The 27,778-nt window shown below is 39.4% G+C and overlaps 1 protein-coding gene across 5 annotated transcripts in view; it reads right to left on the bottom strand.

Moving 5' to 3' along the window:
- Positions 1-71: 71 nt before the first annotated feature.
- Positions 72-27,778, bottom strand: part of sgip1a (SH3GL interacting endocytic adaptor 1a) — a 59,655-nt gene continuing 31,948 nt past the window's right edge. For 2 of the 5 annotated variants that reach the window (XM_053322608.1, XM_053322609.1), the window contains 20 exons: positions 27,357-27,419; positions 26,965-27,028; positions 25,816-25,982; positions 21,384-21,395; positions 19,919-19,940; positions 19,722-19,806; positions 18,083-18,168; positions 16,669-16,749; positions 15,927-16,001; positions 14,903-15,706; positions 14,207-14,328; positions 13,849-14,002; positions 9,581-9,640; positions 8,405-8,516; positions 7,794-7,949; positions 6,337-6,472; positions 5,964-6,166; positions 5,577-5,641; positions 4,165-4,329; positions 72-3,582 (listed from right to left, as the gene is read on the bottom strand). In XM_053322608.1, coding sequence (XP_053178583.1) covers positions 3,560-3,582; positions 4,165-4,329; positions 5,577-5,641; positions 5,964-6,166; positions 6,337-6,472; positions 7,794-7,949; positions 8,405-8,516; positions 9,581-9,640; positions 13,849-14,002; positions 14,207-14,328; positions 14,903-15,706; positions 15,927-16,001; positions 16,669-16,749; positions 18,083-18,168; positions 19,722-19,806; positions 19,919-19,940; positions 21,384-21,395; positions 25,816-25,982; positions 26,965-27,028; positions 27,357-27,419 — 2,655 coding nt within the window. In that variant the 3' untranslated portion in view covers positions 72-3,559. The remainder of the gene's footprint in view (positions 3,583-4,164; positions 4,330-5,576; positions 5,642-5,963; positions 6,167-6,336; positions 6,473-7,793; positions 7,950-8,404; positions 8,517-9,580; positions 9,641-13,848; positions 14,003-14,206; positions 14,329-14,902; positions 15,707-15,926; positions 16,002-16,668; positions 16,750-18,082; positions 18,169-19,721; positions 19,807-19,918; positions 19,941-21,383; positions 21,396-25,815; positions 25,983-26,964; positions 27,029-27,356; positions 27,420-27,778) is intronic. The other 3 variants (XR_008321608.1, XM_053322611.1, XM_053322610.1) reach the window with 3 other exon arrangements.

The following is a 27,778-nucleotide window of genomic DNA, read 5'->3' as shown; positions in this document are numbered from 1 at the left end:
AACATTGTGAACCTGTCTTTTGTTGATGTGACTGTTCTAATTCACACAAAACTAAACTGCAAACACAGACATCCAGTTATAACTTTTATTGGTTTTGGAAAGAAGCAAACTAAGTTTCTCAGTTCATCTTAGCATTGTTATACTGTACAAAGAGCTTGCACATGTGTTTGAGGTTAACGGTACAGAACCAAAAGCATTCTGGCTTACAGCACACAAACACACTCCCTGCTCTTCTCAACATTAATACAGGTAAGTGACACTCAGTACAACATGTCATTTCAGTACTATCTATCATCATGAGATGCCCCACTTTTTACTGCATGCTCTGCATGCAATAATGAATTACTGCAGGACAAATTCACCACGAAGATGAGGATCTGGAAATTTTTGTTTAATTTTTATATTAAAAGATGCAAAGAGTAGTCTGGCAACTAACAGACTGAAATCAGGTTTTGTTTTGCCTTTCAAGCTGAGAGACATGTCTGTAACCTGTAGTGTAGTGGTAATTTAAAACAGTTGCATGATGGGATAAGTGTATGGCAGGCCTCTGTAGATAATGCTGTAGTGACTGTTGCACTGATCGCTTCAAGATTCACCCAGAAGGTAACAACTTCCTGTCAGGCACATCGATTCATCCAGTCAACTAGATGAAACACTGACATGACTGACGGCAAATGTTACCAAATGGATGTGGGAGCTAAATGGCACCAATCATCATCACTTCACATTAACGAATAAAATGCAACCTCACGGTAATCCATATTTTCTTTTAGACTGAGTCTGCACCAGAAAAGTCTGGTCAAAAACAAGAATTTCATTTGAACTACACAGCCAAGATCAGATTTTTTTCACTGGCCAAATAACCACACATTTTAAAAGAATGTTGCCCAAGTAGCTACTCTACTATCAATGCATACGAGTATTGATGTGAGGCATGTTGCATCTTAATCTGAACCCAGTTTAATATGCTTCTGTGACAGCTCTGAAAGGACTATGATTGGTTGCATTTAGCAGAATGTCGACATACAGTACAGTACGGAGAGCTTCGGCTACACTTCACACACACTTTTTGTTCTTCATGTTGAGTGTCAGAGCATTCAGGAAGTTCGACGTCATCAGCACAGTGTTTTTCACATTAAACAATATAACGTTTCTTCTTTTTTAATCAGTTTTAAAAATATTCAGCTTATTCTCCTTAACAGAGGACTGACTGTCGGGATACACACACATAAAATACAAAAAAAAAAAAAAAAAAAAAGCATTTTGGTCAACTTAACCTCGCTCCACAACCTCATTCAACTCATGTCATCTCACAGAGACCGTTACAATTATGCAAAATAAAGCCATGGATTTAAGCGCTGGTTGGATGATTGGTGATGTGCTCATGATATCATTTTCTGCTTGGGGGGATTCAGGTACCGCTGAGGTGAATGGAGACAGGTAAGAGAATAGTGAGAAGCTTGTGGTGACATATGGAAGAAGTTCAGGAATAACTGAATGGGTAGATGTAGGAACTGAGAACATTGGATCGATACTAGAGTGTTTGAATGAAAAAACACCAGCTGGTCCAGGTAAACAAATCCTGTTCCAGTATTGGTACCATAGTCACCAAACTTCATCACTGCTGTTGAGGAAAACTGATTTTGTGGTCATTGTCTTATCTTTATTTAAACGAATAGTTCGACAATTTGGAATATTTGCTTTCTTTTCAAGAGTTAGATGAGAAGACTTATACCACTCTCATGTTTTCTGTTTTATGAAGCTTACCTTAGCATAAAATATCTCATCAAAACCACAACTTGTCATTTTTATGCTCTGATTTTTGTACGAATTAAACAAATCAGGTATAACATATTTATTTGTGTTGATTAGAGGTGCCATTAGGTGGATCTGTTCACTTTTAGACAGAGACAGGCTAATTGTATCATACGGTTTCTAGTCTTCATGCTAAGCTAACTGTCTCCTTACTATAGCATAATGTTTAACCTACAAACATGAGTGGTATCCATCCTCTCATCTAACTCCTAGAAAGAAAGTAGTGTATTTTCCAAAATGTCAAACTACTTTTAAGTGTGAACCTCGCCCCATGGTTGAACTAACTCTACATTAACACTGCTTTCACAAAGCATAACACAGCATCCAGGAAGATATTTCTCTTTTTCTTTAAATTACCCACCCCGACCCATATATAGCTCAAATCTTCTGTTGCACTTGAGTTAAAAAATTATATCTGAAATAAATTCAAAAATTATACCTTATACTGTACACAGGTTACCCAACTACACAGATAACAAAAGAAAAAAAAGAGAATTCAAATATTTATACCTTTAAGGGTTCTGAGTTTTGTGATACCATTCAAATTCTATTCATATACAGAATCACATGTTTTATACAACAAATCATCGTCATCAATAAATAAAAATAGAATGCTGTCATGTAATCTGGAGTCTAACACTGCTGTCCTGCGAACAACAGAAAGGCTATTTGACAATACGAGGAAAACACCAAACGCCCTTTACTGTAAGATATATATTATTGATTTAAAATGACACTTTGTACATTTCTTTTGTTCTTACGGGAAAACATATTTTTCTTATCTTGCAACCAGTACATCGATTTATCATTGCAGCTGCCTACCTGCTAAAAACCTCCCCACGTCTGTAGATTTCAGAGAAATAAAATAACAGTTTGAGTGACTGATCAGTGCATTTATCCTAAAAAGAAATACATAGATGTGATCCAAAGTCATGTGACCCTGTAGTACCAGTAGGTGATGCATGGAAATCTTTTACCTTAAAGCCTGCTTGTAATTGCCATATATTGTGTTTTATTTTGATTGCACGCTAACACAAAACATGACATAACATCTTGTGACAGCGCGTGTCAAACTGCATCAGATAATAAGTTTACTTGCTGGCAGAAGCCACACAAACGTCTGCGTTCATGGCGAGAAAGTGAGGACAGAAATCCAGAGAAGCCCTGACACGAGGATTATTTTAGAGGGAAGGGATTTTTTTTATGTGCTAAAGGCTCACAACTTGATTAGTATAGTCCTGGGTTCAACTCTAACTATTCCAACTTTGGATGTGTCAAAGGTTGAGGTCTGTCTCTGACTGCAAAGATCTTATTTAAGGATATTTTTTACAGCCACCTTTATTTAGACTGGGGACAACAAACAACACGTCATCCGGACCGGCACACTATCTGGCTGAACCTGGCTGGTCAGGCAGCTGCAGTGAAACTTTAAAAAACACCACCACACATTGACCAGAGGAGGATGGAGACAGAGGCACAGACTTCAGAGGAAGAAAGAACCCAGTTGTCTGAACTGCAGCAATACAGATGTTATGAAATGAATACAAATACAATAATTACATGACCTAAAACAGTTCCACGATGCTATATGTAAGTTATACAATACTGCTGGGTAGGCTGCGGACCTGTCTTGTGGGTTCATAAAAGGTTGATGGAGGTCTGTCCGGTCTGTCCCCTGTCCTCGGTGTCAACCTCAGTTCACTGGGATTGTTTTGTTCAACAGTGCTGATCTCAGTAGCATCGGTTAGTTGTCTGCAAGGTATTTTCCTGAAAGTGAACAACAAAACGCTTTGGTTAGGTCTCAATTACTACAGCTCAGATTGGTTGTTAATGATGAAAAAAAATACTTTTCTTTAGCTGCACGGAGCATGAGACCAGCTAAAAAGTAGTTGATGTGTACGAACTCAAAGTAATCCATCATTAATAAGCAAGAACTGAATCATCTCATTCAGTATTGTTGTTGGCTGACTTTCAATCAGATCACCACTCCAGTCAATTAAATGATTTTTTTGTCCCAACAAAGTTATTACAATTATTGCAAACATTATACTAGAAATATACGGTATACTCACAAATCATAAATATAGTAGCAACTATATAAGTAAAAGATCTCTAATTATAAATAAATATAAATAAAAACATACCTAAAAATCAACAAGAAAAAGTTATCTGACCGTATTCCTTACTTATATTAAATATAAATTAGCTTTGCATATGGACATATGAAATATGAAAATAAAACAATTTAAAAACATCAGTACAGGTTTTTAAAAAGGTTTGATCCTTGGGGGAAACAATGGCAGAAATTGGCAGTAGTGGAAAATGATGTGTTTAAAATGTTGAACTGACCTGCAGCAAACCGCTTCTTGACAAGAGAGAAGCGGTATCCTGGCCCAGCCAGTTCAATGTCGCAGCCTGACAGGGTGCTGCCCTCACTGGTGAACTGCACTGCCAGTGGAGCCGGTTTACTGGGTCCCTCTGTTAGCTGGAAGCGTGCCAACAACGATCCCACACCTTAAGGAAGAGTTTGCATTTAGAAACACAATGAAGGAAGACTTCATCACTAACATTTAATAGACAATGATGTGCAGAAGGAAACAGGTTAAAAAAATGTAAATGTGAATATCTTTGGGAACTATTTTGAACAGAAACCAGATAAAGATACATCAGTCCTGAGTCAACCAATTAGAAATGCAGATAGCAGCTCACTACATTTGAAAAAGTTAATTACATTATGAGATGGTCATTTATCTTTATCCCTGCTATATTCAGAAGCATTGAGGATTGATTGGGTTTTCTATCTCGGAGAGAATACATAATCTAGTTTTCTGTTCTTCTCATGGAGAGCAGGTACGTCCCGGAGACTTTCTGCTTTATGTTAAATGAAACATGCCAAATAATCTAAGTAAGCCATATGACCTCAGTTTGTCATCTCAGATGCAAAAATCAACTGTTGTTTATCTTTGTTCAACAGAGCTATGGCATAAATGTTGCATTTTATGTATTGGAATGTTTCTTTCTTTGGAGAATAAGCACAATAAAACACAGGCACAATGCAGTGAGATGTTGCACTGAATAGAGTTGTAAAACAGCATATCAGGAGGATTGTGGAGGTAATTGTACCACCACCGTCAGAAAGAAGAAGAATGGGTTACTTCAGGGGGAGCTGCCATCCTGCGGTATAGATGAACAAGACAAGTGATGATAAGGCCTTGTTCTTATCCTACAAGGCTAACGCACTACACTTTCTTTCATAACTTGCTTAGCTGCATTCATGGCTCTTGGGGCAGATTCTCTCTCAGTGTTTAACGCTGTCTAGCTCCGCATGCCTGCAGAAACTCTGTTGCAACTCTTGTAAGATCTGTCAAAGCTGTCAGTACTTTTCCTTTTCATCTAGAAGATTTTTTTCCAGCTGCTGGTTCTTATCTGTGGTGTCATTCTTTTCAATTGTTGGACATTTTGTACATCAATACCAACATTCACACAGACATTTTACTGGGCTAGTCTACTAATCTTTAATAGAGTGTCTTTTGGAGCAAAACCCTCCCATGTGCACACCAAAAACTAACAAAGACTTTGAACTGATGCAATCTGGGTGACAGTAAAATTCATTAAGATGGAAAGATGTCGAGGAAATGGCCTTAACTTGATCTAAGTTTAGGATTATGTCTGATTTGATATAAGAGTCAAAGCGGGACTCCTTCATCACCTACAGTCCTTCAAGTATATCAGCATTACTAATATTATCCTATTGTACGTACCTCCGTTTTCAGATTTCTGTGAGATATCAGGAATCTTCCATAGGATTCTTTGTTGCTCTGCGTTCCTGTCATGATCATAGGAAGGCAGAGAAGGAATCAAGCCCATGTACACTTGTTATCAAGCTTCACATTCATAAAGCTTCTAAAGACTATGAGACCAACTAAAGCCAAGCACTTTATTATCAACATGGGTTTATACTATAATATAATATAAACAATCCCACAGTGTAAAGTCAGCATAACCAAATTTAAGTAAGCCATCCCTCCCTGGAATTCTCTTTTTTATACATCTAACCTCCCTGTTTACCATATCATCCTGTTTATATATTACATTATACACTAAATGATTCTATTGGCCTTAATGCGATAACAAAGTGAAGACTCTACCATGCAGCAGGAGGTAACACAGCCTGTAGTTTTGAGACCCCTCCATCGACAGGGACGAGGAACTGGACATTGTTAAGGGCCATTGCCGTTGTCATGGCCTCTCCGTTGTATTTGTAGTCTATCCTCAGGTCCGTGCTGGTGGGCTCACACCTCCAGCTCACAGCCAGATTGAGAGGAGTGGATTGGAGACCTTGCACTGATACCTACAAACACACACAAACACAAATTTAAACGTAACTTAAAACTGCTGTGCCAAACAGCCAATTCAGTGATAGTGTCCTTTCTTTCTCCGCTCGGATTACAAATTTCCCCATTGTAGGACTAATAAAGGAATATCTTATGTTCCGTTTGTCTTCCAGAGGGCAGAGCTTACCTGATACTTCAACATGTCCACATTGTAATATGTTGCCTGTGGTTTCTGCTCTGACACTTTCTTCAAATGAGATATCAGGTTTGGCATGTTCACCCAGAAGTCCTTGGCATCAGCCTTGGCTTGTGTGGTGGTGTCGCTTTTGAAGGAACAGGTAGAAAAGCACAATCAAAACACAGGCATTTCACATGATTCTCTCTCATACAGTGTAAACATATGGCCCAGCTTCTCAGTTTTAAAATGTTTGACGAGAAAAACAAACAAATTATCGCAATAATGACTTAGGAAATATGCAAAATTGAATTTGGGGAGGCATTTTCAGAAATAACCACAAGAGGTCGTGCTTTACACTAATTTTACATCAGCTATGTGGGGTTTTTTAATGCTTGCTTTTATAAAACAGAAATTGCCCACTAATATTTGAAAGGTAACATCAATATTAGGTAAACTGCTTTTGTAATGAAATATACCAGCAATAATTATGCTACTTTACATTAATATGATTTTAGCACCAAAATGAGTGAGGGGTTTGGTTAACATATTGACATTAAATTATTTCTTTTATGAGTCACACGTTGTTGATTTATTTAGTATTTTACAATAAGTGCAAACATGACTCATAAACAAAGCTGACCTCTGCTCAAGGTAGTTTGACTGAATACTCAGATGACCTCATGGTGACTCAACAGACAGTTGTGATCAGCGTCTGAAATGATCTTACTCAAGTTTACTCATGATTAGTCAGCACTGAACAACCAAACTCATCCAGATGGGATCATGGATGTTCTATGTTCACAGATATTTTTAACAGTTTACAGCCACATTTCAAATCATTGCAGCTATTCCAAGTAAAAAAAAAAACAAATCATTTTTTTTTAAATGTCTCTTCATGAATTTTGAATGGTGTTTTTGTCTCTCTTTTACGGTTTCTTCTCTAGTGGCCATGTAAATAATTTATTTTCATGCTGTTTGTACATTTTTGAGACATGTTTTTTAATATAGGACAGTGAGTTTTCCCCACGTGAAATGTGTCACTATTACATATATGGGTGGTAAGTAGGATTTGCTGAGTGACACAAATCTAATAATGATGATTAAATATATTATGATTATTATGAAAACACTATGAATAGGAAATAAAGGTAGGGGACAAGAAGGGAATCTTGGTGCCACATCATTTTAAATATATGTCATGCTCTTTAAGCTATTATCTTACATGCTCCATAAGTAAAATTAATATTATTAATACAAGTTATAATGCACAGTAAGTAAGAACATTTGATTAGGTTTTAATAAAGTTTAGTTTTATATACATTATATAACACTCACAACATATAAAACATTTAGGGGGACTTTTTTAAGTTCTTCACTGAGACACTGTCTCCAGTGAACAAACTTTCCATGTTTTATAATTCTTTGCGAGACTGAGGTAGTGAGTTCACAGCGAGCGGTGTCATTACCAGCAGAGGAGCTGGGGGTTAGGCAGCACATGCTCCAGTCGACTGTAGTTGGTTATGGTGAAGGTTAGCACGGCAGGGGACGGGTTATTGGCAAAGTGCCGCGTGATTCCTGCCGGGAACGACAAAACCATCTCACCTATGATCTTCACAACACATCTGAGAGAGAGAGAGAGGAGAAGAAGCGGGTTGAAAAAGTGGGACAAATGATACAAAACATACAGATGTGTTTAAGTCATGTTATTCTTTGTTTCCCTCCCTAATAAACATGGCAAAAGGTATAAAAGCAGGACCTTTCATGTAAAATTTAGTGGCATCTACTGGAACAGACTTGGCAGAACTGGAATATGATGCTAAGGTGTATTCAGTTTGTTGTAATCTGCAACATCACCACTAGATACCACTTAATCCTACACATTGCACTTTTCAATCCTAATACTGTCATTTCTTAATAAAACGTTGTGCCTCTTGTGTGTGAATCACAGTCTTTATGTATTCAACTCTTTGTAAATCATGATTCATTAAAAAATAGTGGTATAATTAATAACTGTAAAAACCGGTGAAGTAATCCTAATTATTATGCTAGAATGTGTGTGTGCTATTTGTTGACCTACTTGCTGGGGTCAGCCCCTTTAAAGAAGGCGTTGACTGTCTCTGTGAATGCAGCGGCCACAGGAAGTGTGTCCTGAGCCCCCATGGTGAGAGGACTGGGTCCTCTGGAGCAGCCTGGAGGCAACACACACACATGCAGACACACAAACACTCATTAAACTGGACTGAGAGAGGCAAGGCACACACTATAACTAACAGTCAACACAGCTGATTTTTTACCATTAATTACCAATTTTTAGTTGATATAGCTAAAGTCTTGGTCTCTAAAGATCATCATCACAATCTTTTTTCAGTCAGGACCCTGAACTGAGTTTAAAATCAATGTATAATAGCTCCAACCCAACAGAAAAACACACAAGATCAGATACATATTACAACTCCCAAACAAGGTCTACACGCTCTTCCTCAACAATATTGTGGATGCAATGAGGAACAAAACAAGGTGAGCAAACTACTGTGATGAAATGAAATGAGACATTACAACTATTTCAACTGAGAACAAACATTGGTGTTAGTAAGGTGGTATGAAGATATCCATTTCTCTCTGCTCTTTGACTGTGAAAATGCAGAATGATTTAAAATATCTTCACCTAACTTGTGATAGATGTTAGGAATCATCATTTAAGTAATAAGTATTTATATGTGGTCACTTTTAGTTGAATAAGCAAAAGTGGATTAGAAAAGAACGATAGAGGCAGACACAGAGAAAGTCTGAGAGAAATATGCATGCTTATTTCAGACATGCTATTAAAGCTGAATTATTCTGACAAGATCAGGGAAGATCAGACAGCCCAAAGATCAAACCAAAAACCAAATGACACAAAGGAGAAAAATGACAACAAAGAGATTAGTTAAGTAAACGAAGAACGATGATTCTTCAGGGAATGAAAGGCGGTCAGCGCAGACTAAAAGAGAATGAACAATGTCAGGAAGAGAAGGTAGAGGAGGATATGGTAAACGAGGCCACTGCATAGCTGTGAGTACATACAAGGGGACTCAGCCAGGAGCTAGGGTGGTGTGGGTTAGGGTGATGGAGGGACTGCAAAGGAGGAGGAAGAGTGGAGGGAGGAAGGAAGGAAAGAAGGGGGCAGGGCACGGGAGGGGCCAAGCTTGCACAAATGGGCCTCAGAAGAGTGTGTGTGCACGCTACAGTTAACCCTGGTGCAGAGAAAACTTACCTTCAAAGGTTAAATAAAACTTCCCTCTGTCAAACCATACAAGGGATGGCTGGTCATTCTCTGTGCAGGGTTGAGGGGTGGGGTTGGAGGAGTAGGGAGGGAGGGAGGGGGGGGGGTAGGGGGTAGGGATGGGGATGGGGGACGAGAAGGAGGAGGAGGAGGGATGAAAGGGAGGGAAGTAATTGAGGAAAGTGGGTGAGGAAGGGTGAGAGGGGAAGGAGAGAAGGACAGTAGCGTGAGTCTCACATGGCAGGTCTATCACAAGTCACAGTGAGGTGAAACGTGGAGGTGGAGGCCAGGGACGAAGAGGGACAGAGGGCCATGTCGAGCCGAAACACCGTCAGGACACAACACGTTAAAAAATGGGTGCAACAGGATGTTTGATTTTTGTAGGTGCTTGCATGCCTGAGGAAAGGCAGGAGTCAGGTGTAGTGAGGGCCAGATGTACGCAATTTACAGATGTGCAATACAGGAGAGGAGACAATGAGTCTGTATATTTGTATATACCTAGCCTGAGAAAGGACTGCCAGAGGACAGTTTGATCACTACTGGTCTCAGGGGCAACAGCCTGATCTCATTGAGGCAATTTAGGCAGTGCCAGAGTGTTTAAAGCAAAAACTGGCCTCACTTTCCTCAACACATCATACTTGTCTACTTCAATGTAATTTAGGCTTTTGACTCAGTGTCTTATTGAGCTCCCATTTTCCTCCAGGCCTCCACATCTCAAATTATGAAACAGATGGAGGCTGACTGTCATTTATGAAGACACCCTGCAGGGGGCGGCTAAGAACCAGGCCCACAGAGCAGGAACAAGGAGTGACAGTGGTGCTGCGTCCCAATTTCAGGGGCTGGTTCCTCCAAAGGACACAGATCATGAAGGTGGATTCTTCAAAGGACCCGAGGGGCAGAGTGAAGTTGCGCCTCCTCTAAAAATGAGACAAGCTAGTCTAAAACAGGCTTAAACTAACAGTACTTTGAATCAGATGAATGAATGACATGATTGCAGCACAGAAAAGCCATATATTTTTTTAAAATAACAATTTTAAGGGATCTATATAAAAATACTTGTTTTCACATTATTACACAAAAATTGGCTGGTATATCATTATCAGATCATGACTCTCAGATATTGATACTGGTATCAGCCAAACAAAAAGGACAAGTGGCACAAAGCGAACCCAGTGTGGCATCCCGCTGGCCACGTGTCTGCAATGTCCCCGGTCTCTTTCTGTTCATTTCCTGTCTGCCTCTCTAGTATACCATATACAATAAAGAACCAAATGAAAAAAAAAACTTATACAAATAATTTTAAATACTATTTATCCATACATTTTCCATTTTCAGTAGGACACTTTTTGAAGCAAAAACATGCCCATGCTGCTAACATGCGTAAACAGTCGCATTCACAACATGCCTGGTTTCCATTATTTACATCCTGCAGGGTTTTCTGTAATTTATCCACCTCAACTTTAAAGGTTTATATAGTCTAGGAATCAAGAATTTGGAGGATCCAGCCACTGAACGGAGACACAGCTTCAGTATGACAAAAACAAACATTACTGGGGAATGTGTACATGCGACAATGACATGTTACTCATGTCATTGTTTCTGTTTGACTATGTGACACTGAAAAAAAAGAGTAGGCTTGTTCCAATCCATACTATTGTTATGATGAAGGGTCCTGCTCGTGAAGGTGTGTTGTTGAGTGACTGAGTGGAGTGATGGGTGATGGATCGATGAGAGCAGCGTAGAGCTTCATGAAGAGAACAAAAGGGCAGGTGTTCAGATGGGGAGGGCGGGGTTTAGGGTCGTATTTTTCTATGACTGGAGAATGTGCGAGTGACAGGTGTGAAAGGTGGGCGTCAGGGGTCAAATGAGGGAGTAGATGGAGGCTTTTAGGCCAGTGGAGATTGGCTGAACTTGAGGTTGTGTCGTGCTACTCCAGCGGTAGGGAGAAGATGGCATGAATACCAAACAGCTGCTGCCTGCCTAATTCAACCTAATTCTCATGCCAGACTTCAAACGCTTCTGTAAGTAGCAGCTCAGATCTGACAGTATGCATGAGAGTGTGTGTTTGAGAGTAAGAGACACAATATGGATCTCAAGGGCCCACAGATAAGGAGCTCTTCAGACATGCTCATTGAACACAAAACACACAAACACTCATAACACTTCTGTGGTGCAGACTCAGAGTAAAGGTATCTGGGAGTGGCTGCACTGCACTCAATACACACACAATATGTGTCGCCAAGAGAAGAGACAGGAGGTTGCCATGGTGATATGGCGAGACAGCCATTGGTGCACAGTCATAAAAACAGAGAGAAAAGTCTTGCGAGCAGGCAGACGGGCAAAAGGGAAGACACTCAAACTTTTTTTTTTGGAGAAATAAAATGTTATGCAAAAGATGCAGCTTTTTGTGTCACCACAGCCTTGATTTTTTTTCTGGCAGATTTGTCTGTGGGTAACAAGTGTTCTGCATCTGTGAATGAGTGAACTCTGCAGATACAGGAGAGTGAGAGACTGAGAGAGAGAGAGAAAGAAGCTATCATTTCAATTAAATGAAGTGGAAATGTGTGGGAAAGTATGACAGAGAGCAAAACAATGAAGAAAAATGACAATCTCACTGAAAAACACTGCACACATTTGAAAAGGAAAAAATGAGTTTGTGGTATCTACCTACATCTGTGAGCAAGACCTCAAGTAGGTATTAGGACAATGACACAGTAAATACATAATATAAGATGTATTTACAAGAAAAGATCATCATCTTAAAGACGGGCTGTGGGAATATGTGGGGCAAAGTGCCAAAAATACAGAGTGTCTCACTGTCCCATTACCTATATGACTGACTCATTGAGAAAGCACGAAAACACTCAAAGATGGCCTCTACCCTTCTATGTCAAGTGCACTTTGAGTAAAAAGCATCAAACGGATTGAAAACCCACAAAGGAGCACTTCCCCAACCCATCCCCATTCCTCTCTGAGGGGATCTCTACTATACCTGCAAATGAATCAAAGTGTCTCTCAAAGGTGGGGAGTTTGTCTACATAAGCATCGTCTTCTGACAAGCCAAAGGACAAATAAAGAGACAAACGGCAAAAACAAAAAACAGAAAGAAAATCAAACCAATGAAAACCATTTTAAATAAATATCTGAAAAATAATGTCATGCAAACAAATATGAAAGTGTAAAAAACTAAAAATTAAACACAAACTGACGAATAGACAACATCAAAAAGCACTGGAGCGGGGCATTTTTGATTTGGCTTCTTTTTTCATGTGCTTTACATTACTTTCAAGCCTACTGGCTTTTGGGGCTATCAAATAATGTATACATTTAGCTTTGCAATGGTGCAACAGTTTAGTGAAATCTCCATACGGGTTCAATTGTTTTTAAATGTTGCAGTCTGGATGTAGTGAAGCTTTTTCCTGCAATCTGTATGGAAAAAGAAACCTCCAACTGAGGGACTATATTCTGTTTTTATGTAACTCTTGCTGTCTCCAGAGTGTGCATTTAAAAAATATATTATGACTCAGCCCCAGTTCACATTTTACTTAAATCTGCTATTACTCACTCACAACTCTGCACTACAAGGTCCTTCAATTCTGACCTCTGGTGTTATCATGTAGTATCAACTGTTGCTCTGTCATTAATTCAATACAAGAAGGTTTGCTTGTACTTTAAAACGAACACCCAGCTTCACTGTCTCACCTCTCACACTGTGTGTGTGTTTCTCTGTATTAGTTTCAATATGAATTTGTCTGTGTGTGAAAACCTAAATTAGACACAATATTTACATGCATTTTAATAAATCATTGAATGAAAAGGACCTTCAGGAGAAATGATTTCTTACTTGTAACTAGCAATCATGACTGTAGTAACTGACTGTATGAAATTTAACTCTTATAATAATTAAGGAGACAATAAAAATCTGACATGCTGGCATGATGACAATAATAGGGACAAAAAAGCGACCCTCGCACTGTATCTCCGATATTAACCTAATGGCAAACCATTATTGCCAGGAAAAAACTTCCAAAAAAGTAAATAAAATAAATAAATTAAAACAAACAAATAAAGACATACATAACTGCATGACTCATTCCACACAGACACTGAGCATAGTAAGGACAGGGCCAGTGCATAAAATCAGTAATATACTTTTAATATTAGACATGTTTTGCAATCAGCCCTGAACATCTAAATTCCATTAAAAAGTAAAAAGGCAACAGGCTGTGAAGCTCAGGGACGGGTGATTGTGCACACACCTGACACAGACACGGAGAGCTCTTTATTGACGGTGGGGGTGGTGGCAGCACTCATGGAGTTGGTAGAGGAGATGGAGGAGGTGCTCTCAGCCCGCGCCAATGGAGCGATGGGAGGAGGGCTGGCCGAGTGGATTGGTGGGCTAAATGGACGACTCTGAAAGAGGTAAAAAGATGGGATTTGATTAAAATAAGGAATTAATCAGGTTGAGGTGTTCTCTGTGAGGACTTTCATGAAAAGTAATGCGACATAAACTTTTCTCAAACTTAATTTCACACTAAGGAAACTGCACAAGCTCAGAAATACCAAAACACAACAATCACAATTAGTAGTGAAAATGTAATAAACCGCAAGACCTACTCCATCTCCTACAGTGGGTTTTCCTGGAGGAAGTTTGGGCCGTGAAGGGGGGCGAGGTGGAGGTGGTGGTGGTGTGGGGTTGACCGATGAAGGAGTGGCAGGTCGCACTGGCGAGGACGATCCTACAGAGGAGAACAAAAAGACACAGGGGCTCCATCATAATCACAGAAACACTCCTTTACAGTTTGGAAAATGCAAATGTGCGGTAGACAGAGTGGATGGATTTAATCATAAAAAATATAGGCATTAACAGCTTCACTTTAACAGACTTACACCTGGATTTTATAGAAAGTTACAACTAGTGGTTCTCTTCTGTTCTTGTTATTGTTTATTTTTTCATTTCATTGGATTATTGTCACTTTCCACTGGGAACACTCCCACGGGGAATTTACAACAGACCACCTTCTTTTCAGCTACCTTCAGGCATCTGTCACCACTGACAATTGGGATTTCCTAATGCTGAAACAAAATTATTTCTAAAATGATTCCAGCATGTTTCTTATTATTTCTTATTATTAGTCACATATTTTGTTTTGTAAGCTACCAGAGACCAGGAAATAGTCTCTGTGTATTAATTAATCCATTCAGTCACTGTCTTATTATCTAGAAGAGATAAAGTAATTTTATAGGGCCAACAAAATAATGTATCTATAAGGAATCTTCACCTATCCTATGCAGAAATTACAGTGTACTCACCACTATTTGTACCACCTGCTCCAGATGTTGGACCCGGTGACATCACCACTGCCCGGTATGTAGGGGGAGGAGGTGGGGGAGGTGTAGTCCGGCTCCCCTGGCTAGCATCTTTGGGTGAAGTGACAGTTTCACCTTCGTCCTCTTTGGGTTGGGAGGCGTCTGTATTCTTGGGCTCCTCTTCTTGCGACAGGACAAGGGGCGGCAGGACAGAGCGTGCTGCAGGTTCTTCAGCAGGAGGAGACACCATGGGAGGTGTGGTTGCTTTGGGAGTGGGGGCTGTTGGGATACTGGCAGGTGAGTCGAGAGGAGGAAGGGGAGAAGAAGTGGGAGGAGATGCAAGCTCCTTTGGTGCAGGAGGGGGTGTGGTGGCGACAGGAGAAGGAATTTTTTCCTCGGGCGTGGGAGGACCTGAGGCAACACATGGTGGAGCAGGCTCCTCTGAGGGAGGCGGGGAAGTTGGTAGAAGGGGAACAGGGTCTTCTTTTAAAGGAGGGGAGACAGGGAGAGGTGGTGCTGGGTCTTCTGGAGGAGGTGGTGATGTAGGTAAGGGTGGGGCAGGAGATTCAGGTGGAGATGGGGAGGCTGGTAACGGAGGTGCTGGTTCCTCTGGAGGAGGGGGGGAGTTGGGGAGTGGTGGTGCAGGGGCCTTTGGTAGAGGTGGCCTGTCAGAGGACTCTTCAGTGAAGGACACCCACATGTCATTAGCATCCATGTCAGCAGGGGGAGCATCTTCGGGTCCGAAAAGGTTGTCCAAGTTGTCTATTGAGGGCTTCCTGGTGGAACCGTTTGCTTCTGATGACACTTCTGGAACAAAGACAAGCACAAACCAATCAAAGGCTGTGTTTGCAGAGGTGCTCAGTAAGTTTACACATGGAGATAAAACGTCAGAGACAGAAATAACAGCCAGAAAGACTGATGTTAGAGACAGAAAGCTGGAGATCAAGTGGCTGCTGTGATCAAATGCAAAAGATCCTGAGGTGATGGTGATTTACCACAGGCAGAAATAGATAAGAGAACTTCTTACCAGTGTCGTCTGCAGAGGGAGGGCCAGTCGTCAGGGGGGACGTTGGGACATTCTTGGGTGGAAGTGGAGGTGGAGCTGTAATATAATCATTAGTGGAATAATGAATAGTCCTATTAGTCTTAACCAGTAATCAGCATCAGTTTATAGTTTATTAGGCAGCTTTTGTATGAAGTGAATGATATTTTATGTTGCTTGTGAATTTTCAAGTCTGGGCTGCATTCAATGTTGACTTGAATTAAAGCAGGTATTGATTCATAGATTAGCCTATAACATCTCACAATTCTCATAAAAAAAGCTTGAAAGTTTGGAATCATACGTGACAAGTATTATCCCCACCTGCCAAAAACAAGCACAACAACTTACTGTATGGAGAAGGGATGATCCCACAAACCATTAACCATGCAACACAGTACATTTAGTCACCACCATGCCAAATGCAAAGAGGATGCAGCAAGGGAGAAGGGTACAGTATAGGGGCCAGGTGCTGAACCTCTCCCATATACAGTGATAAACATCAACAAACAGAGAGTCATTTGGTTGTGAAATGGCTTGTGAAATGAAACATGTTACAGCTGGCTGTTCAGAAAGAGACGGAGAGTGTTATCGTTTTGTCGGGTCAGTTTGCAGGCCTGTTTGTTAGTCGGATGATGAGGGGTTTCATGAGGTGAACTGATGGGTCTGTGCAGTCATTCCAGGGAGGAAAAGAGGTGCGGCATAATTAGCAGGGAATTTTAAAACTTACTTCCTGTGGGGAAGGATCTCGTCAAAGAGGAGTCAGGCTCTGACAGAGGAGTCCCCCACACATCGGACTCAGACAGAACCACTAGGTTCAGGAAGGGACAGAACAGGCCACGTCAGGGGCATTACCACCAAAAAACACTTAAAAAGGTTTCTCACTCTTAGGTGCTTAAAAAAGCAATAGGTGTAAGAGGGGAAACAACATAGATCAGCATGTCAATAAAATCTTTAATTAAAAAGAACAGATCTCGAGCCTCAGCTGCAGACTGAAGTCAGGATGCATTATCAGACTAGAACATAGAATACCCTTTTCTTGTCAAGTGAATTTCAAAGCTACTGTAACAGTGGACTGCAAGGTTTAGCACAAATGAAGACAGCGGAAACAAGTTCAGAGAGAAAGAGAAAAATATGAAACTGTTTAAGCTATAGAGGTGACATCCAAAGCCCTGTGAAACAGCTGCTGCTCTACAAATGTCCCCAGGTCTGTGCTGTAAAAAGAGAATCTCAATGACCTCCTCTGGGTGAATGCTGTATTGTTTCATTATTATCTTTACATCTTTAACCTGGCCAAACAAGAATTAGCTTAACACTAGCCTAACCATTTGTCTCAACAACAAAGCGGATGATGCCATATCACTTCTAAAAGGGTTAAGCAGTTTGTGAATTAGGACATCTTGGTTGCTATCTTCTGTACTATTTTTGGTTATATACTGTATGTAAGAGAATCAGTGAGTGCAATGATTTTATGGAAATATTGGATTTACAGGATATTTACGTAAATGGAATTTTGTTTGTTTGGTTTTATCTATAAAAAGCTTTAGATTCAGGAGGGCTTTTTATTCAATTGCATTTGTTTTAGCTAGGTGGTTAATAATAATCTAACATTACCAGTATCACAAACATTATTATTCAGGAATTGACATACTGTTTATACCTGGTATAATGAGAAAGCATAACATTAACCAACTGCCAGTGTCATGCACATAGCTGATTTTCCTGAATGTACAAAAAGGAATTTATGCCATGTTGATGTTAGTTATGCCTGACATGGCAGTTGCATAACATCTAAGAGCTCTCCCACAGCCTGCCCCACTGAATCCTACAGGATTGGACGAGAGTGGGTGACAGCAGAATCTGCATATTAATAAGCTGCACTGTGCACATGAACGTGACCTGGGAGTTCCAATTTCAACTTTGACCTTAGCAAAGACAGATGGAGTGTATCCCCACTGCACAGTTGCCAGAGGGAAGAACAGTGATGCTGGTAAATAGGTGAGGGGGAGGGAAAGAAAGAGAGACAGATAGACAGAAAGAAAGAGAGAGCGAGAGAGAGAGAGAGAGAGAGAGAGAGAGAATGTGCTATGACAGAAAAGCAGGGCTTAACAACAAAGTGACAACGATGCAGGAGGGGCAGTTACCTTCGGTTTTCTGTTCTCCAAAGGCTGTTTCCAAAGGAGGCCCAAATAAGGCTGTGGTGTCCTCAGAGACTGGTGTTTGTTGACTGCTGAAACAGACGAAGGATGCAATGTAAGAGAAAAAATTACAGCATGTCATCTTAGGAAAAAAGATTACACAGCACATATCATCTCACTGCAATATGTAGCATCTGATTAAGATTTTCTTCACATTGTAGCATCTTCAATATTAATCACAATTTCATCAAATGTTTATATAATATATGTAAATTATGAAGATTTTGCTGGCTTGGACTTTAAAGGTAATACTGCACCAGCATACAGGGATGTAATGAGTATGCACAGGATAAACTAATGCAGATATTTAATTGAATACAATATCAGGGGACTGGTAGTATAGGTTGTTTGACTGTTAACTGATCTCAAAAAAAGATTGTTACAATCAAATTTCAAAAATCCCCCAAATGTATTGTTTGCCTTTATTCTGCAATTTGTGTGTTAACTGATAGCGTGGCATAAAAGAGGGGGATCATGTGCAACAAAGGATTCCTAGGACCTCAAACTGGGGATGTTACAGCATGTATGCAAGCATTGATTTCAGATTTCTAGCTGTGGCGAGAAGAGTATCCACACCTGACTGGTGTGCAACGATATCATGGCTGTTGAAGCCACCGCAGTAGACTGACAACAAACATAGACACATGCAGACACAAGAAACTAGCAAACAAACCACAAAATGCCTGATCCTGAGGAATAACTATGACAACAACAAACAACTATAAGCTGTAAACACTGTTTTTTAAGCCTTCATACTGGAATAACATGTGATTAAGTTCCCACAGCACACGGAGCACCACTGTGTTGTTGGGCAGATAAACACAGTGACAGTTCTGCAGACTCACTGAATGTACTAATCCAGCAAAATACACAGTTTGTGTCTCAGGCTGTCCACCAACTTCTAACTTGTGTTTTTAGTTGGGTTTAAAAGGTCAGGAGTCACAACAATTACAATGAAAGTGTTTATTGGCTATTATGTTAGAAGCATTAAAGTATGTACTTATCTCAAAAACATTGCTTTTTCATAAAAATAATATTAGAATTTGACTCGTTGACACAAGGTCAAGCCTTTTTAAAATATACTGCTGTTGCAACCATGTACAGATAACCCAAAAGTGATCCCACATCACAGTTTGGGATCCAGCTCAATGAAACCAAGTGACAGCAGATGTTAGAAAACACTAATCAATAAGAAATTAACTGAGACGATCTAGAGCTACAATGGGACGTAGGTGAAATCTGAGTGAGAAGATGAAGACAATAAAATTGGAAAGTGATGCAGTTTAAGATTTTAACCAACCATAAAGTTGTTGTTCAACTGGAATGATAATCTCACAGCCCAGAATATCATAATGACATTTGAGGGTCAAAATAGGACATTTTTAACATCACAATCATGAAAAGTGTCATCCAGTTTCTGTTTGCAACTATGCTACACTATACACATATATACACATCCATAAATCATTACCACTTCCCTTACTGTCAGCAGAAGGGATGAGCATACACTAGCTACATACGGCACCTTTACATTAAAAGTCAGTGGCTTGTCCTAAACCTTGTCAGGGAACAGTGAAGTACATACATTGGGGGCTGTGGTGCTGGAGCTGGTGCGGGGGCCACAGTGGGGAGAGTAGGAACGACACGTCTCGGTCTGGCAATTTCTTCACCTGGAACCACATATTATATTTCTTTACCGCATGCCACACTTACATTACATTCTCCTGGTTCACTGTGATTAAATGTGACTCTGACCAAGGGTGCAACAAGACTGATACTTACTGGAGGTGTTCCTTTTCAAACCCTGTAATATTAAAAAAAGAAATGACAGTAAAATGTAAAAACCCAAACACAGAAAACCTCAGACTGTCAACAGCAAAGGCAAAAGTGCAAAAGACAATTTGTCACCAGTGTGTTTGAAATTGCTTTAATAACATCGATTGTATTTATCTTTTAGACTACTAAAATGTACATCCTATATCACCCCATTAATTTACAACACTGACAAATGTAAAATGTCAGAGCTCTCAAATAGAAATGATGTGTGGTATAAACACAACAATGATGTAAGTTGTACAATACTGAAGGTCAGAAGATGAACTTCAGCCTCAGGCTGACTTAATCTGATGAGACCAGTGGAACTTCCTGGTTAGCTACCAGATACACAAGAGGAGGGATGACTAACACAGACACACTACTGAACACCAATATTCGATATTGTCCTATGGAGCTAAATATTGCAGAAAATTGTTATAAAAAGTTATAAAATTTTTTTGTGTTTCTGCCAAACTACAGCTTGTGATATTCAGAGGTGAAATTGAAAATTTGAATGTGGAAGACCAGTTCTGATGGCACTGTAACCGGCATCGTGATTTAAAGACTTATTCTAAATTTAATGAATTCACTACATTGATTAAACTATGGTGCAGACAGTGGTAACATACGCATCACCTCAACAGCTTTATCAGATGGTAACAATAAAAAAAAGAAATTTATATTTACGGACACAGTTTGAGATTGATAGCATAATGTTTTTCCATTAAATAACTCAAAAATTGAATAAGAATAACACTGTTAGTATAGCATAAGCAAGAAAGTAGGAACTTTAACTGAAACTGCTACTGCAGTTAGCTTACTGTGCTGTGAACAATGGTTTAGGAGTCAAAGCAGAAAATATTGCATTATGTTCAAAGTAAGCAACTGTTGTTACTGTAATAAAGAAGGTGCAAGGCTGATAAAGTTGACGTGTAAGAAAGTTAAGGGTAGTGTGTATGTGATTGTATGTATGAATTCACCATGAGCAGGACACAAGAGGCCGAGACAGGCAGAGAGGGCAGGATGGAGAGGGGAAGGAGGGGAGGAGACATGAGTAGATGAGAAGATATGATGGGTAATGACTGAAGTAAGACATCAAAGGATCCAGCTGTTAAAAGTGCAAATGTTCTCCCACTTCACAGAGCAAGCATGAAGCCAATTGAGATGGAAAAACAAGTACACAAGCACACTATCTTGAGAATATTGAGGAAAAAAATATTATTTGTACATTTCTTAAATTTATATATTTAAAAAATGTAAGTCAAAACAGATTAGCAAACAAGTTTGGCCTATCGCTTCAGCCGCTGAACCCATCTACGTATTTTCTCTCTGACTCAACCGACCCAATGGACAAGGTGAGAAGCAAAAGGAAGACAAGAAGCCATGTGACATTTAGCCTGACCCCAGGGACACAGAAGCAAAGGACACTTACCGGGCTACGTCTCTGTGACCAGCAAAAAGGAAGAGAGAAGAGATACCTGGTCAGAGAGTAACAAATCAGTAACACAGACATCATTCATCATATTTACTATCAGAGGATGACAGCTGGAGGAGAAAGAAATTTGGCCTGGCTGGTCACATTTGGAGAGGATGTCCTGTGCTTATTTGTTTTAGATTTTTTGAGAAATATTCCGCAGATTAATGAATTATGAGAATAAATGCAAATTGCTCAATGAGTCCTGTATAATTATACAAGAAGTTGAAGACGGCTAATTCACAGTCATCTTCATCTTCATTCATTTTCATCTTTCACTGTTCATCACCATCCTTTTTTTGTTTTTTCCAATTTTTCCATCTCATCCTTTTGGGTTTTCTGCTATTTCTCCTTGTGTTGTCTCCCATCTGCCCCCCGGTCTCTTTAATTTCTGCTGAAATCGCTCCACCTGCCTACGTCACATCCACCTCGCATCAACCCTCTCTCCCTCTCCATCCCTCACTCTTGTGCTTGTTCCAGTTGTGCAGTGAGCCATGAGTGATTAAAATGATGCAACAGGGGGTGGGACATGCGGGAAAGGATTCATTTCATTGGACAAACTGGTGCAGGACTAAGCTTAACACAATCTGTCATAACCACTCACTGTTACCCATCTGTATGTAAACAGCAAGAAAAACAGGAAGCATGTAGACTTTTTAGCTTCTGTTAGTAACGTACAAACACGTTCAAACAAGCTAGTATTTTCTCCTATACTTATAATGGAAAATGAAACCATTATATACATTTACACACACACACATATGTACATATATATACATATACTGTACATATATACATATATATATATATATATATATATACACAGACACTTAACATATATATATATACATATACTGTACAGATATATGTATACACACACATACACACACACACACACACACACACACACACACACACTTAATATATTTGAAATCTGAAAATGTACATAATCATTGTTTGTTTAATTCAACACTGCATTGTTGGTTTTTAGGGTGCACCAATTTACAACTGAGGCAGTTTGTCCACCATGGGCTATAAAGTGACTGACTTTGCCTGAAGGGACTACACTGTGGTTGGCTACATTAATGGCAGATATTATTACATGTGAGGAATCTACCATAAAAGTAAGATGTCTATCTTCCAAATGAAGGATTTATAGTCATTATGCCGGTGAACAATAAGATAATAGAATGCAATAGAGGTAAGACATCTTTTTTTAGTTCTTACATTTTACTCCATCCCTGACCTTTTCCTCGCCTCCTCTCCTCTTTGTAGTCATGTTATTTGGACTGAGGAACTTGAAGCTCAAGACTCCAGAACCAATTAAAATCAGATTTAAGACGTCTTAGTCAGCGGAAATAACTTAAAAGACAGTGCTTTTGTACTCTAAGTACCTTGGAAAACAAATCTTTGCATGCCATAAAAATGCTGAGCAGGCACATATGCACATAATTTTGGCTACATATAACATCAGATGAAACACGCACACCAAAATGAGGATCACATGTTATCAGCCCATTTGCCTAATAAATGCTGGGCCAATAATAAATCCAACATATTACCCACTGGCTTGATATCTTGCATCATATTTACACAGCCTATTTTCTGCCACAATGATCAGATTTTATGCACAAATGCATGTTAAAATAATTCAGCAGAGCACAGGAATTAATAAGTTAACATCCAAAAAAACATCAAATATATTTCAACACAGCAGCACACAAAGCAAAGGCTTACCGGACTCCTCTACAAAAGGTTGCGTCATTAAAGCCAGCAAAAGAATGAGAGATAAAAAGCAGAATTTGGAGTAGTTAGAAAGTTAGAGAGGACACTATAATAACAGCATTCGTGTACTATGTAGGCAGTCATTGGCATCAGCTACATTATTAATACATACAGATAAAGCTGGTGTAATACTATGGTATTTCAGTGCATTCAGTCAATCATTGATCCTTCCACCAACACATTACCAACTACTCCTCCTAACATGATGAGAACATATCCAAGGTTTCAAGAAAAATGAGTTGTTAACCTCCATCATCATATCTCTCTCACAAGCTTGTGTACATATGAATAGTTCATGCAGAACATGCCAAAAATTATACTGAGTTACTAAGTTAATTCAGTCAGCTAAATGTAAACCTACGTATTTATACTTGGTATTTATTTCAGGTCTTTCACAGTTGGTGAAGGAGCACAAAAAGAAAAACAATATTAAAATGAAGAGCCTCTGCAATTAATCTTAGTGACCTCAATGATATTCAAATGGCTGTGGGAGGTTATCAAGTAAGAGTCTTGATTTTGAAAACAGGAGCAAGTCATAAAGGTTTCAGTCTGGGGGAGAGGTTTTACTGGATTAATTCAGGGAAAGGGAATAACTAGAAAGAAGTGAAAAGAAGCAAAGTGTTTGCTTTTGGAGGCCTGTTAACATTTGGCCCATTTTCCTCTTTTCATCAAACCATTTTATTGTCGGTCCATAGCCAAGGTTACCTCGAGTTGCCAGGGACAGGGAGTGACTCATGTAATCTCTGTGTGAGGGAAAAGCTAGAGTTGCTGTACTTTGTCTGGACAAACGTGAGATGAATCTGAACTGGTGGCGGTGCAGGTGGCAATGTCACAACTTCAGGCCAGTAATCCGCGTGGGATGTTCTTGCATTCAGGTGACTCGCCTGCATTATAGGAATTTCACAGTTGCTAGGGAAAACGTATCCAAAAACCAAAATCCCCAATACATACAGCTCACAATTAACAAACCACAATACCATGACTCACTGCTGCCATTTTGGCCAAATCTAATTTGTAAAAGAGATAATATGACTCAAAAAGCGTTCTGGTTTATTGAACACAGACAATGCACAAGGCAATAAACATTGCTGTAAATGTGTTAGCCAAAAGACCACAAAACAGCTATTGATCGAACCACAAAATACACTAAAACAGCAATATATAGTTGATACATCCATTAGTCCATCAACAGAAAACCAATCAGCAACCTTTTTTTTATCAATTAAATGACAAAACAAATTATGAAAAACCAACCAATGTCTCCCTATATCTCTACACACGTGCATACAAGCATTAACAGAAAAAAAGACCTTCACACCTGATCAGATTAAGAGAGTCAATGGGTGAACACACTGAGGCTGGACTGAATTATTAAGGCCTGAAGCTCATATGACCACAAGCAATCTCAATGTACAGCAGACCGACACACAGGTTTATTGTGCCCACTTTCCTACCTGAATTATTGAAGGTGGACACCCAAGCTACCTGTCCTCTCTAGAGGACGTAGAAATGATGTGCGTAGTAGCTGGAAATTCAGGGGAAGCCAAAGCCTGCTTTGAGTCCCACTTGACGTTTGAGCCTGCTAATTACAGGCTGTTTAAAGATTTGGATTCATCAACTGAACTGCATCACTTCAAAACAAGAGTTTCACAATGTGCTATTTGGCAGCAGAACGTCATCAGATGGTTTCTGTTGTGAAGGGACATCTGCCTTGTGTTAAACGACACTGAACTTAACGAGTCACTGACAGCGCTAAAGCACACGAGTGTCACATGTTAACTACAGTATGTGGAATTCAAACATATGATATAATCACAAAGTCCAGGATTGTGATTTTGAAGGACAAGATTCAAATCAGAAACATTACTCAATGTTGAACAACTAGTTCTGCTGCTATGTACAAATCAAGAAATCAGTGATCCAATTATGATTTTTCATCAACAGTTAGAAAAAGAAAACATAAACATGGCATGAAGTAGAATACACTGTAGGGACAAATACAGACAACATCACACATTGTATCTCAGTGAAAAAAACAACTTCAGGATATGAGACACTTCTCTCATATCCTGAAGTTGTGAGCAATACACATGCACGGCCAGATCTGTGCACAAGCATCTAATTTTACACGTTAAAAGGCAGCTAAAGTTGCCCTGTGGAGTTTTCTTGTAAACAGACAAGACTTTGCTACTCACCATAATGCATAGTGTGTACCCTTGAGGTTTAAAAGTGTTGAATGCATTTCCCCCCTCAAAAACCATTTGCAATGCCAATGCTTTGAGTATTCTGCATTTTTTACACCCATGTTTACTAGCGTGCAGTCTTCCTTTTCTTTGTCATTGCTGGCTCATTGCTCAGGTGCATTAATGCCTCCTGAACTGTGCATCATGTAACCTGTGTGTGTGTGTGCAAGACAAGTAAAAAGGGGACATGCTCTTAAAAAATTTACTCTACAGCACGGCTTGAAGATACAGACTCCACAGGGTACCTTTAAAGAGGATGAAGACAAGAAGCAGGAGTGATCCGCACATGCACATTATAACCATTTAATCGCTAATACATCGCCCCCCAGCAGTAAGGATGGAAAGCTGTCAAAGCTACTCACCATAGGAGACGGGGACAGAGCTATGTTGCCAATGGAGGCTTTGAGCTCGTCAACTGAGGGAACAGCCACAACTCGATCTTGCTTGATCTTGATTTTGAATTTTTTCCTGTGGTCCTCTTCTTCCTCCGACTCATCAGAGGAGAAAAAGTGGGGCTTTTTTGGTGCAGGTGGGAGCACAGTGTCAAGGAAAGCAGCATTTAATCCCTTACATATTGAAATTGTTTGACTAATGAAACTGATATAATAACATTAAATTTGCATCCCTGGTGAAACTTTCCTTTAAACCTAATCTCTGTTTGAAATTCATTTCTATGAAACTTGTGCTTCTGCAGTAGAAGGCAAATAATCTAATTCCTAATCATTCTCCCTTGTCTGTTTTTAATTAACATGGTCCATTTTTTTGGTTCAAACCATTTATTTTTGTAACGTTTCAATTGTCTTATTTCTTCAAGTGCAGTATTTCAGACCAAGACCTAATACAAATATTCTATACACAGATACAGATGTGTGTCCCTCTAAATGAGATCAAAATTTCAACCTGTTGAGTAGGTGACTGCAAACAGATGAACACAACATGGCCTTGATAACAAGCTGTCACAGAGAATAAAACAGAGCATTGCCTCTGCTCAGTACAAGCTGACAGGCTCACAAATCAGTGTATTGATTAGGGTGATAATTCCACGCTTCAAAAAGAGGTTACAGGACCATTCACACATCTCAATGCAAACTTCCTGTTGACATCTGCTGTGTCGATGACTCATTCCTCTGTGACGCTTTTTTGAGCTATGCCTTATTAACTTCATTTATATCCCTGTTAATTGGATGTTGGTACACAGTTGATGCAAGTGGTGTTTTTTTGTGTAGATTTCTCTCTAAACATCATTAGTATTTTTGCATTAAAACATGCTTTATCATTTCATTATATTTATTTGTTTTGGCTCATTTAGCAACCACAGCAGAATTTGAAAGGAAAGTAAGCCCATCCCCTGTGAATAATTACCTCATAATGTTACATGTTATCTCACAAACTGATCAATATTCACACATGTAACAAGTCCTCCACTAACATCATGAAAGCAGTTCAAGCCTACATACCTTGTCAGAGAATAATTAATTTTGTTATATGACATAAAGCAGTGCTAAGGATATCTCCCTCTTCTGACTCCTCATCAGGTCTGATACTGTAGCCCTCATCATCCACCTCAGGGCTATTCTGAAACACACAGAGAGAGTCAATGTAAATTTTTAATGTTTGTATGATGTTATCAGCAACACTTTGTCACATTAGTTGTACGGTGATCTACTGCTGTAGAACCAGCAGCTGGTAAAAAAGTACCATAGGAACCCACAGAGTAGATTTACTATCTGTATGTAAAACTTGTCAATAGCACATTGACTTTACTATAATATAGACCAATCAATACTATACTAGAGGCTCATTCCATGCAGATTAAAACAAAGCAACACGTTGTTGTTGACTGAGCTGAATGACCAGATCAAAACAGTTTAAAAAAAAAAAGTCAATCAGGTTTTTTATTTACATATCTCTCCCAGTCGATATCTTCGTAGAAGCCATTAGGGGCCCCATTGGTCTTCTTCTGAGACTGAGAAGAGAAAGATGGTTCATTAAAAACCCTAAAAGACACTGAGGAAACAATCGTACATACATTTTGCATGTGCATGTGCACTCTGGATGCCATATCATGTCAAATTGCCCCACACTCCCCTATTTTGCTCTACAAAGCACTGTTTAGCTTTTTATCTGGTTGGCAGCTCCTAACGCGGTCAAAATTAAATATCATTTTAGAAACATTTGGTTTGTTTTCTGCAAACATAAATTAAACTCCACATGATTACTCTTGATAATGATGATTATTTTTATTATCCAAATTGCTGCAAATATTCCAAACAGTGCTGTATAACATTTCAAATTTCAGGTCTCTTCAAGCTGCCCCAGGGGAAT

This window comes from Scomber japonicus, chromosome 7, assembly GCF_027409825.1.
Source record: "Scomber japonicus isolate fScoJap1 chromosome 7, fScoJap1.pri, whole genome shotgun sequence".
In the NCBI taxonomy this organism is placed as follows: Eukaryota; Metazoa; Chordata; class Actinopteri; order Scombriformes; family Scombridae; genus Scomber; species Scomber japonicus.
Note: the sequence above shows the minus strand (reverse complement) of the source record. Positions and strands in the feature narration are given on the sequence as shown.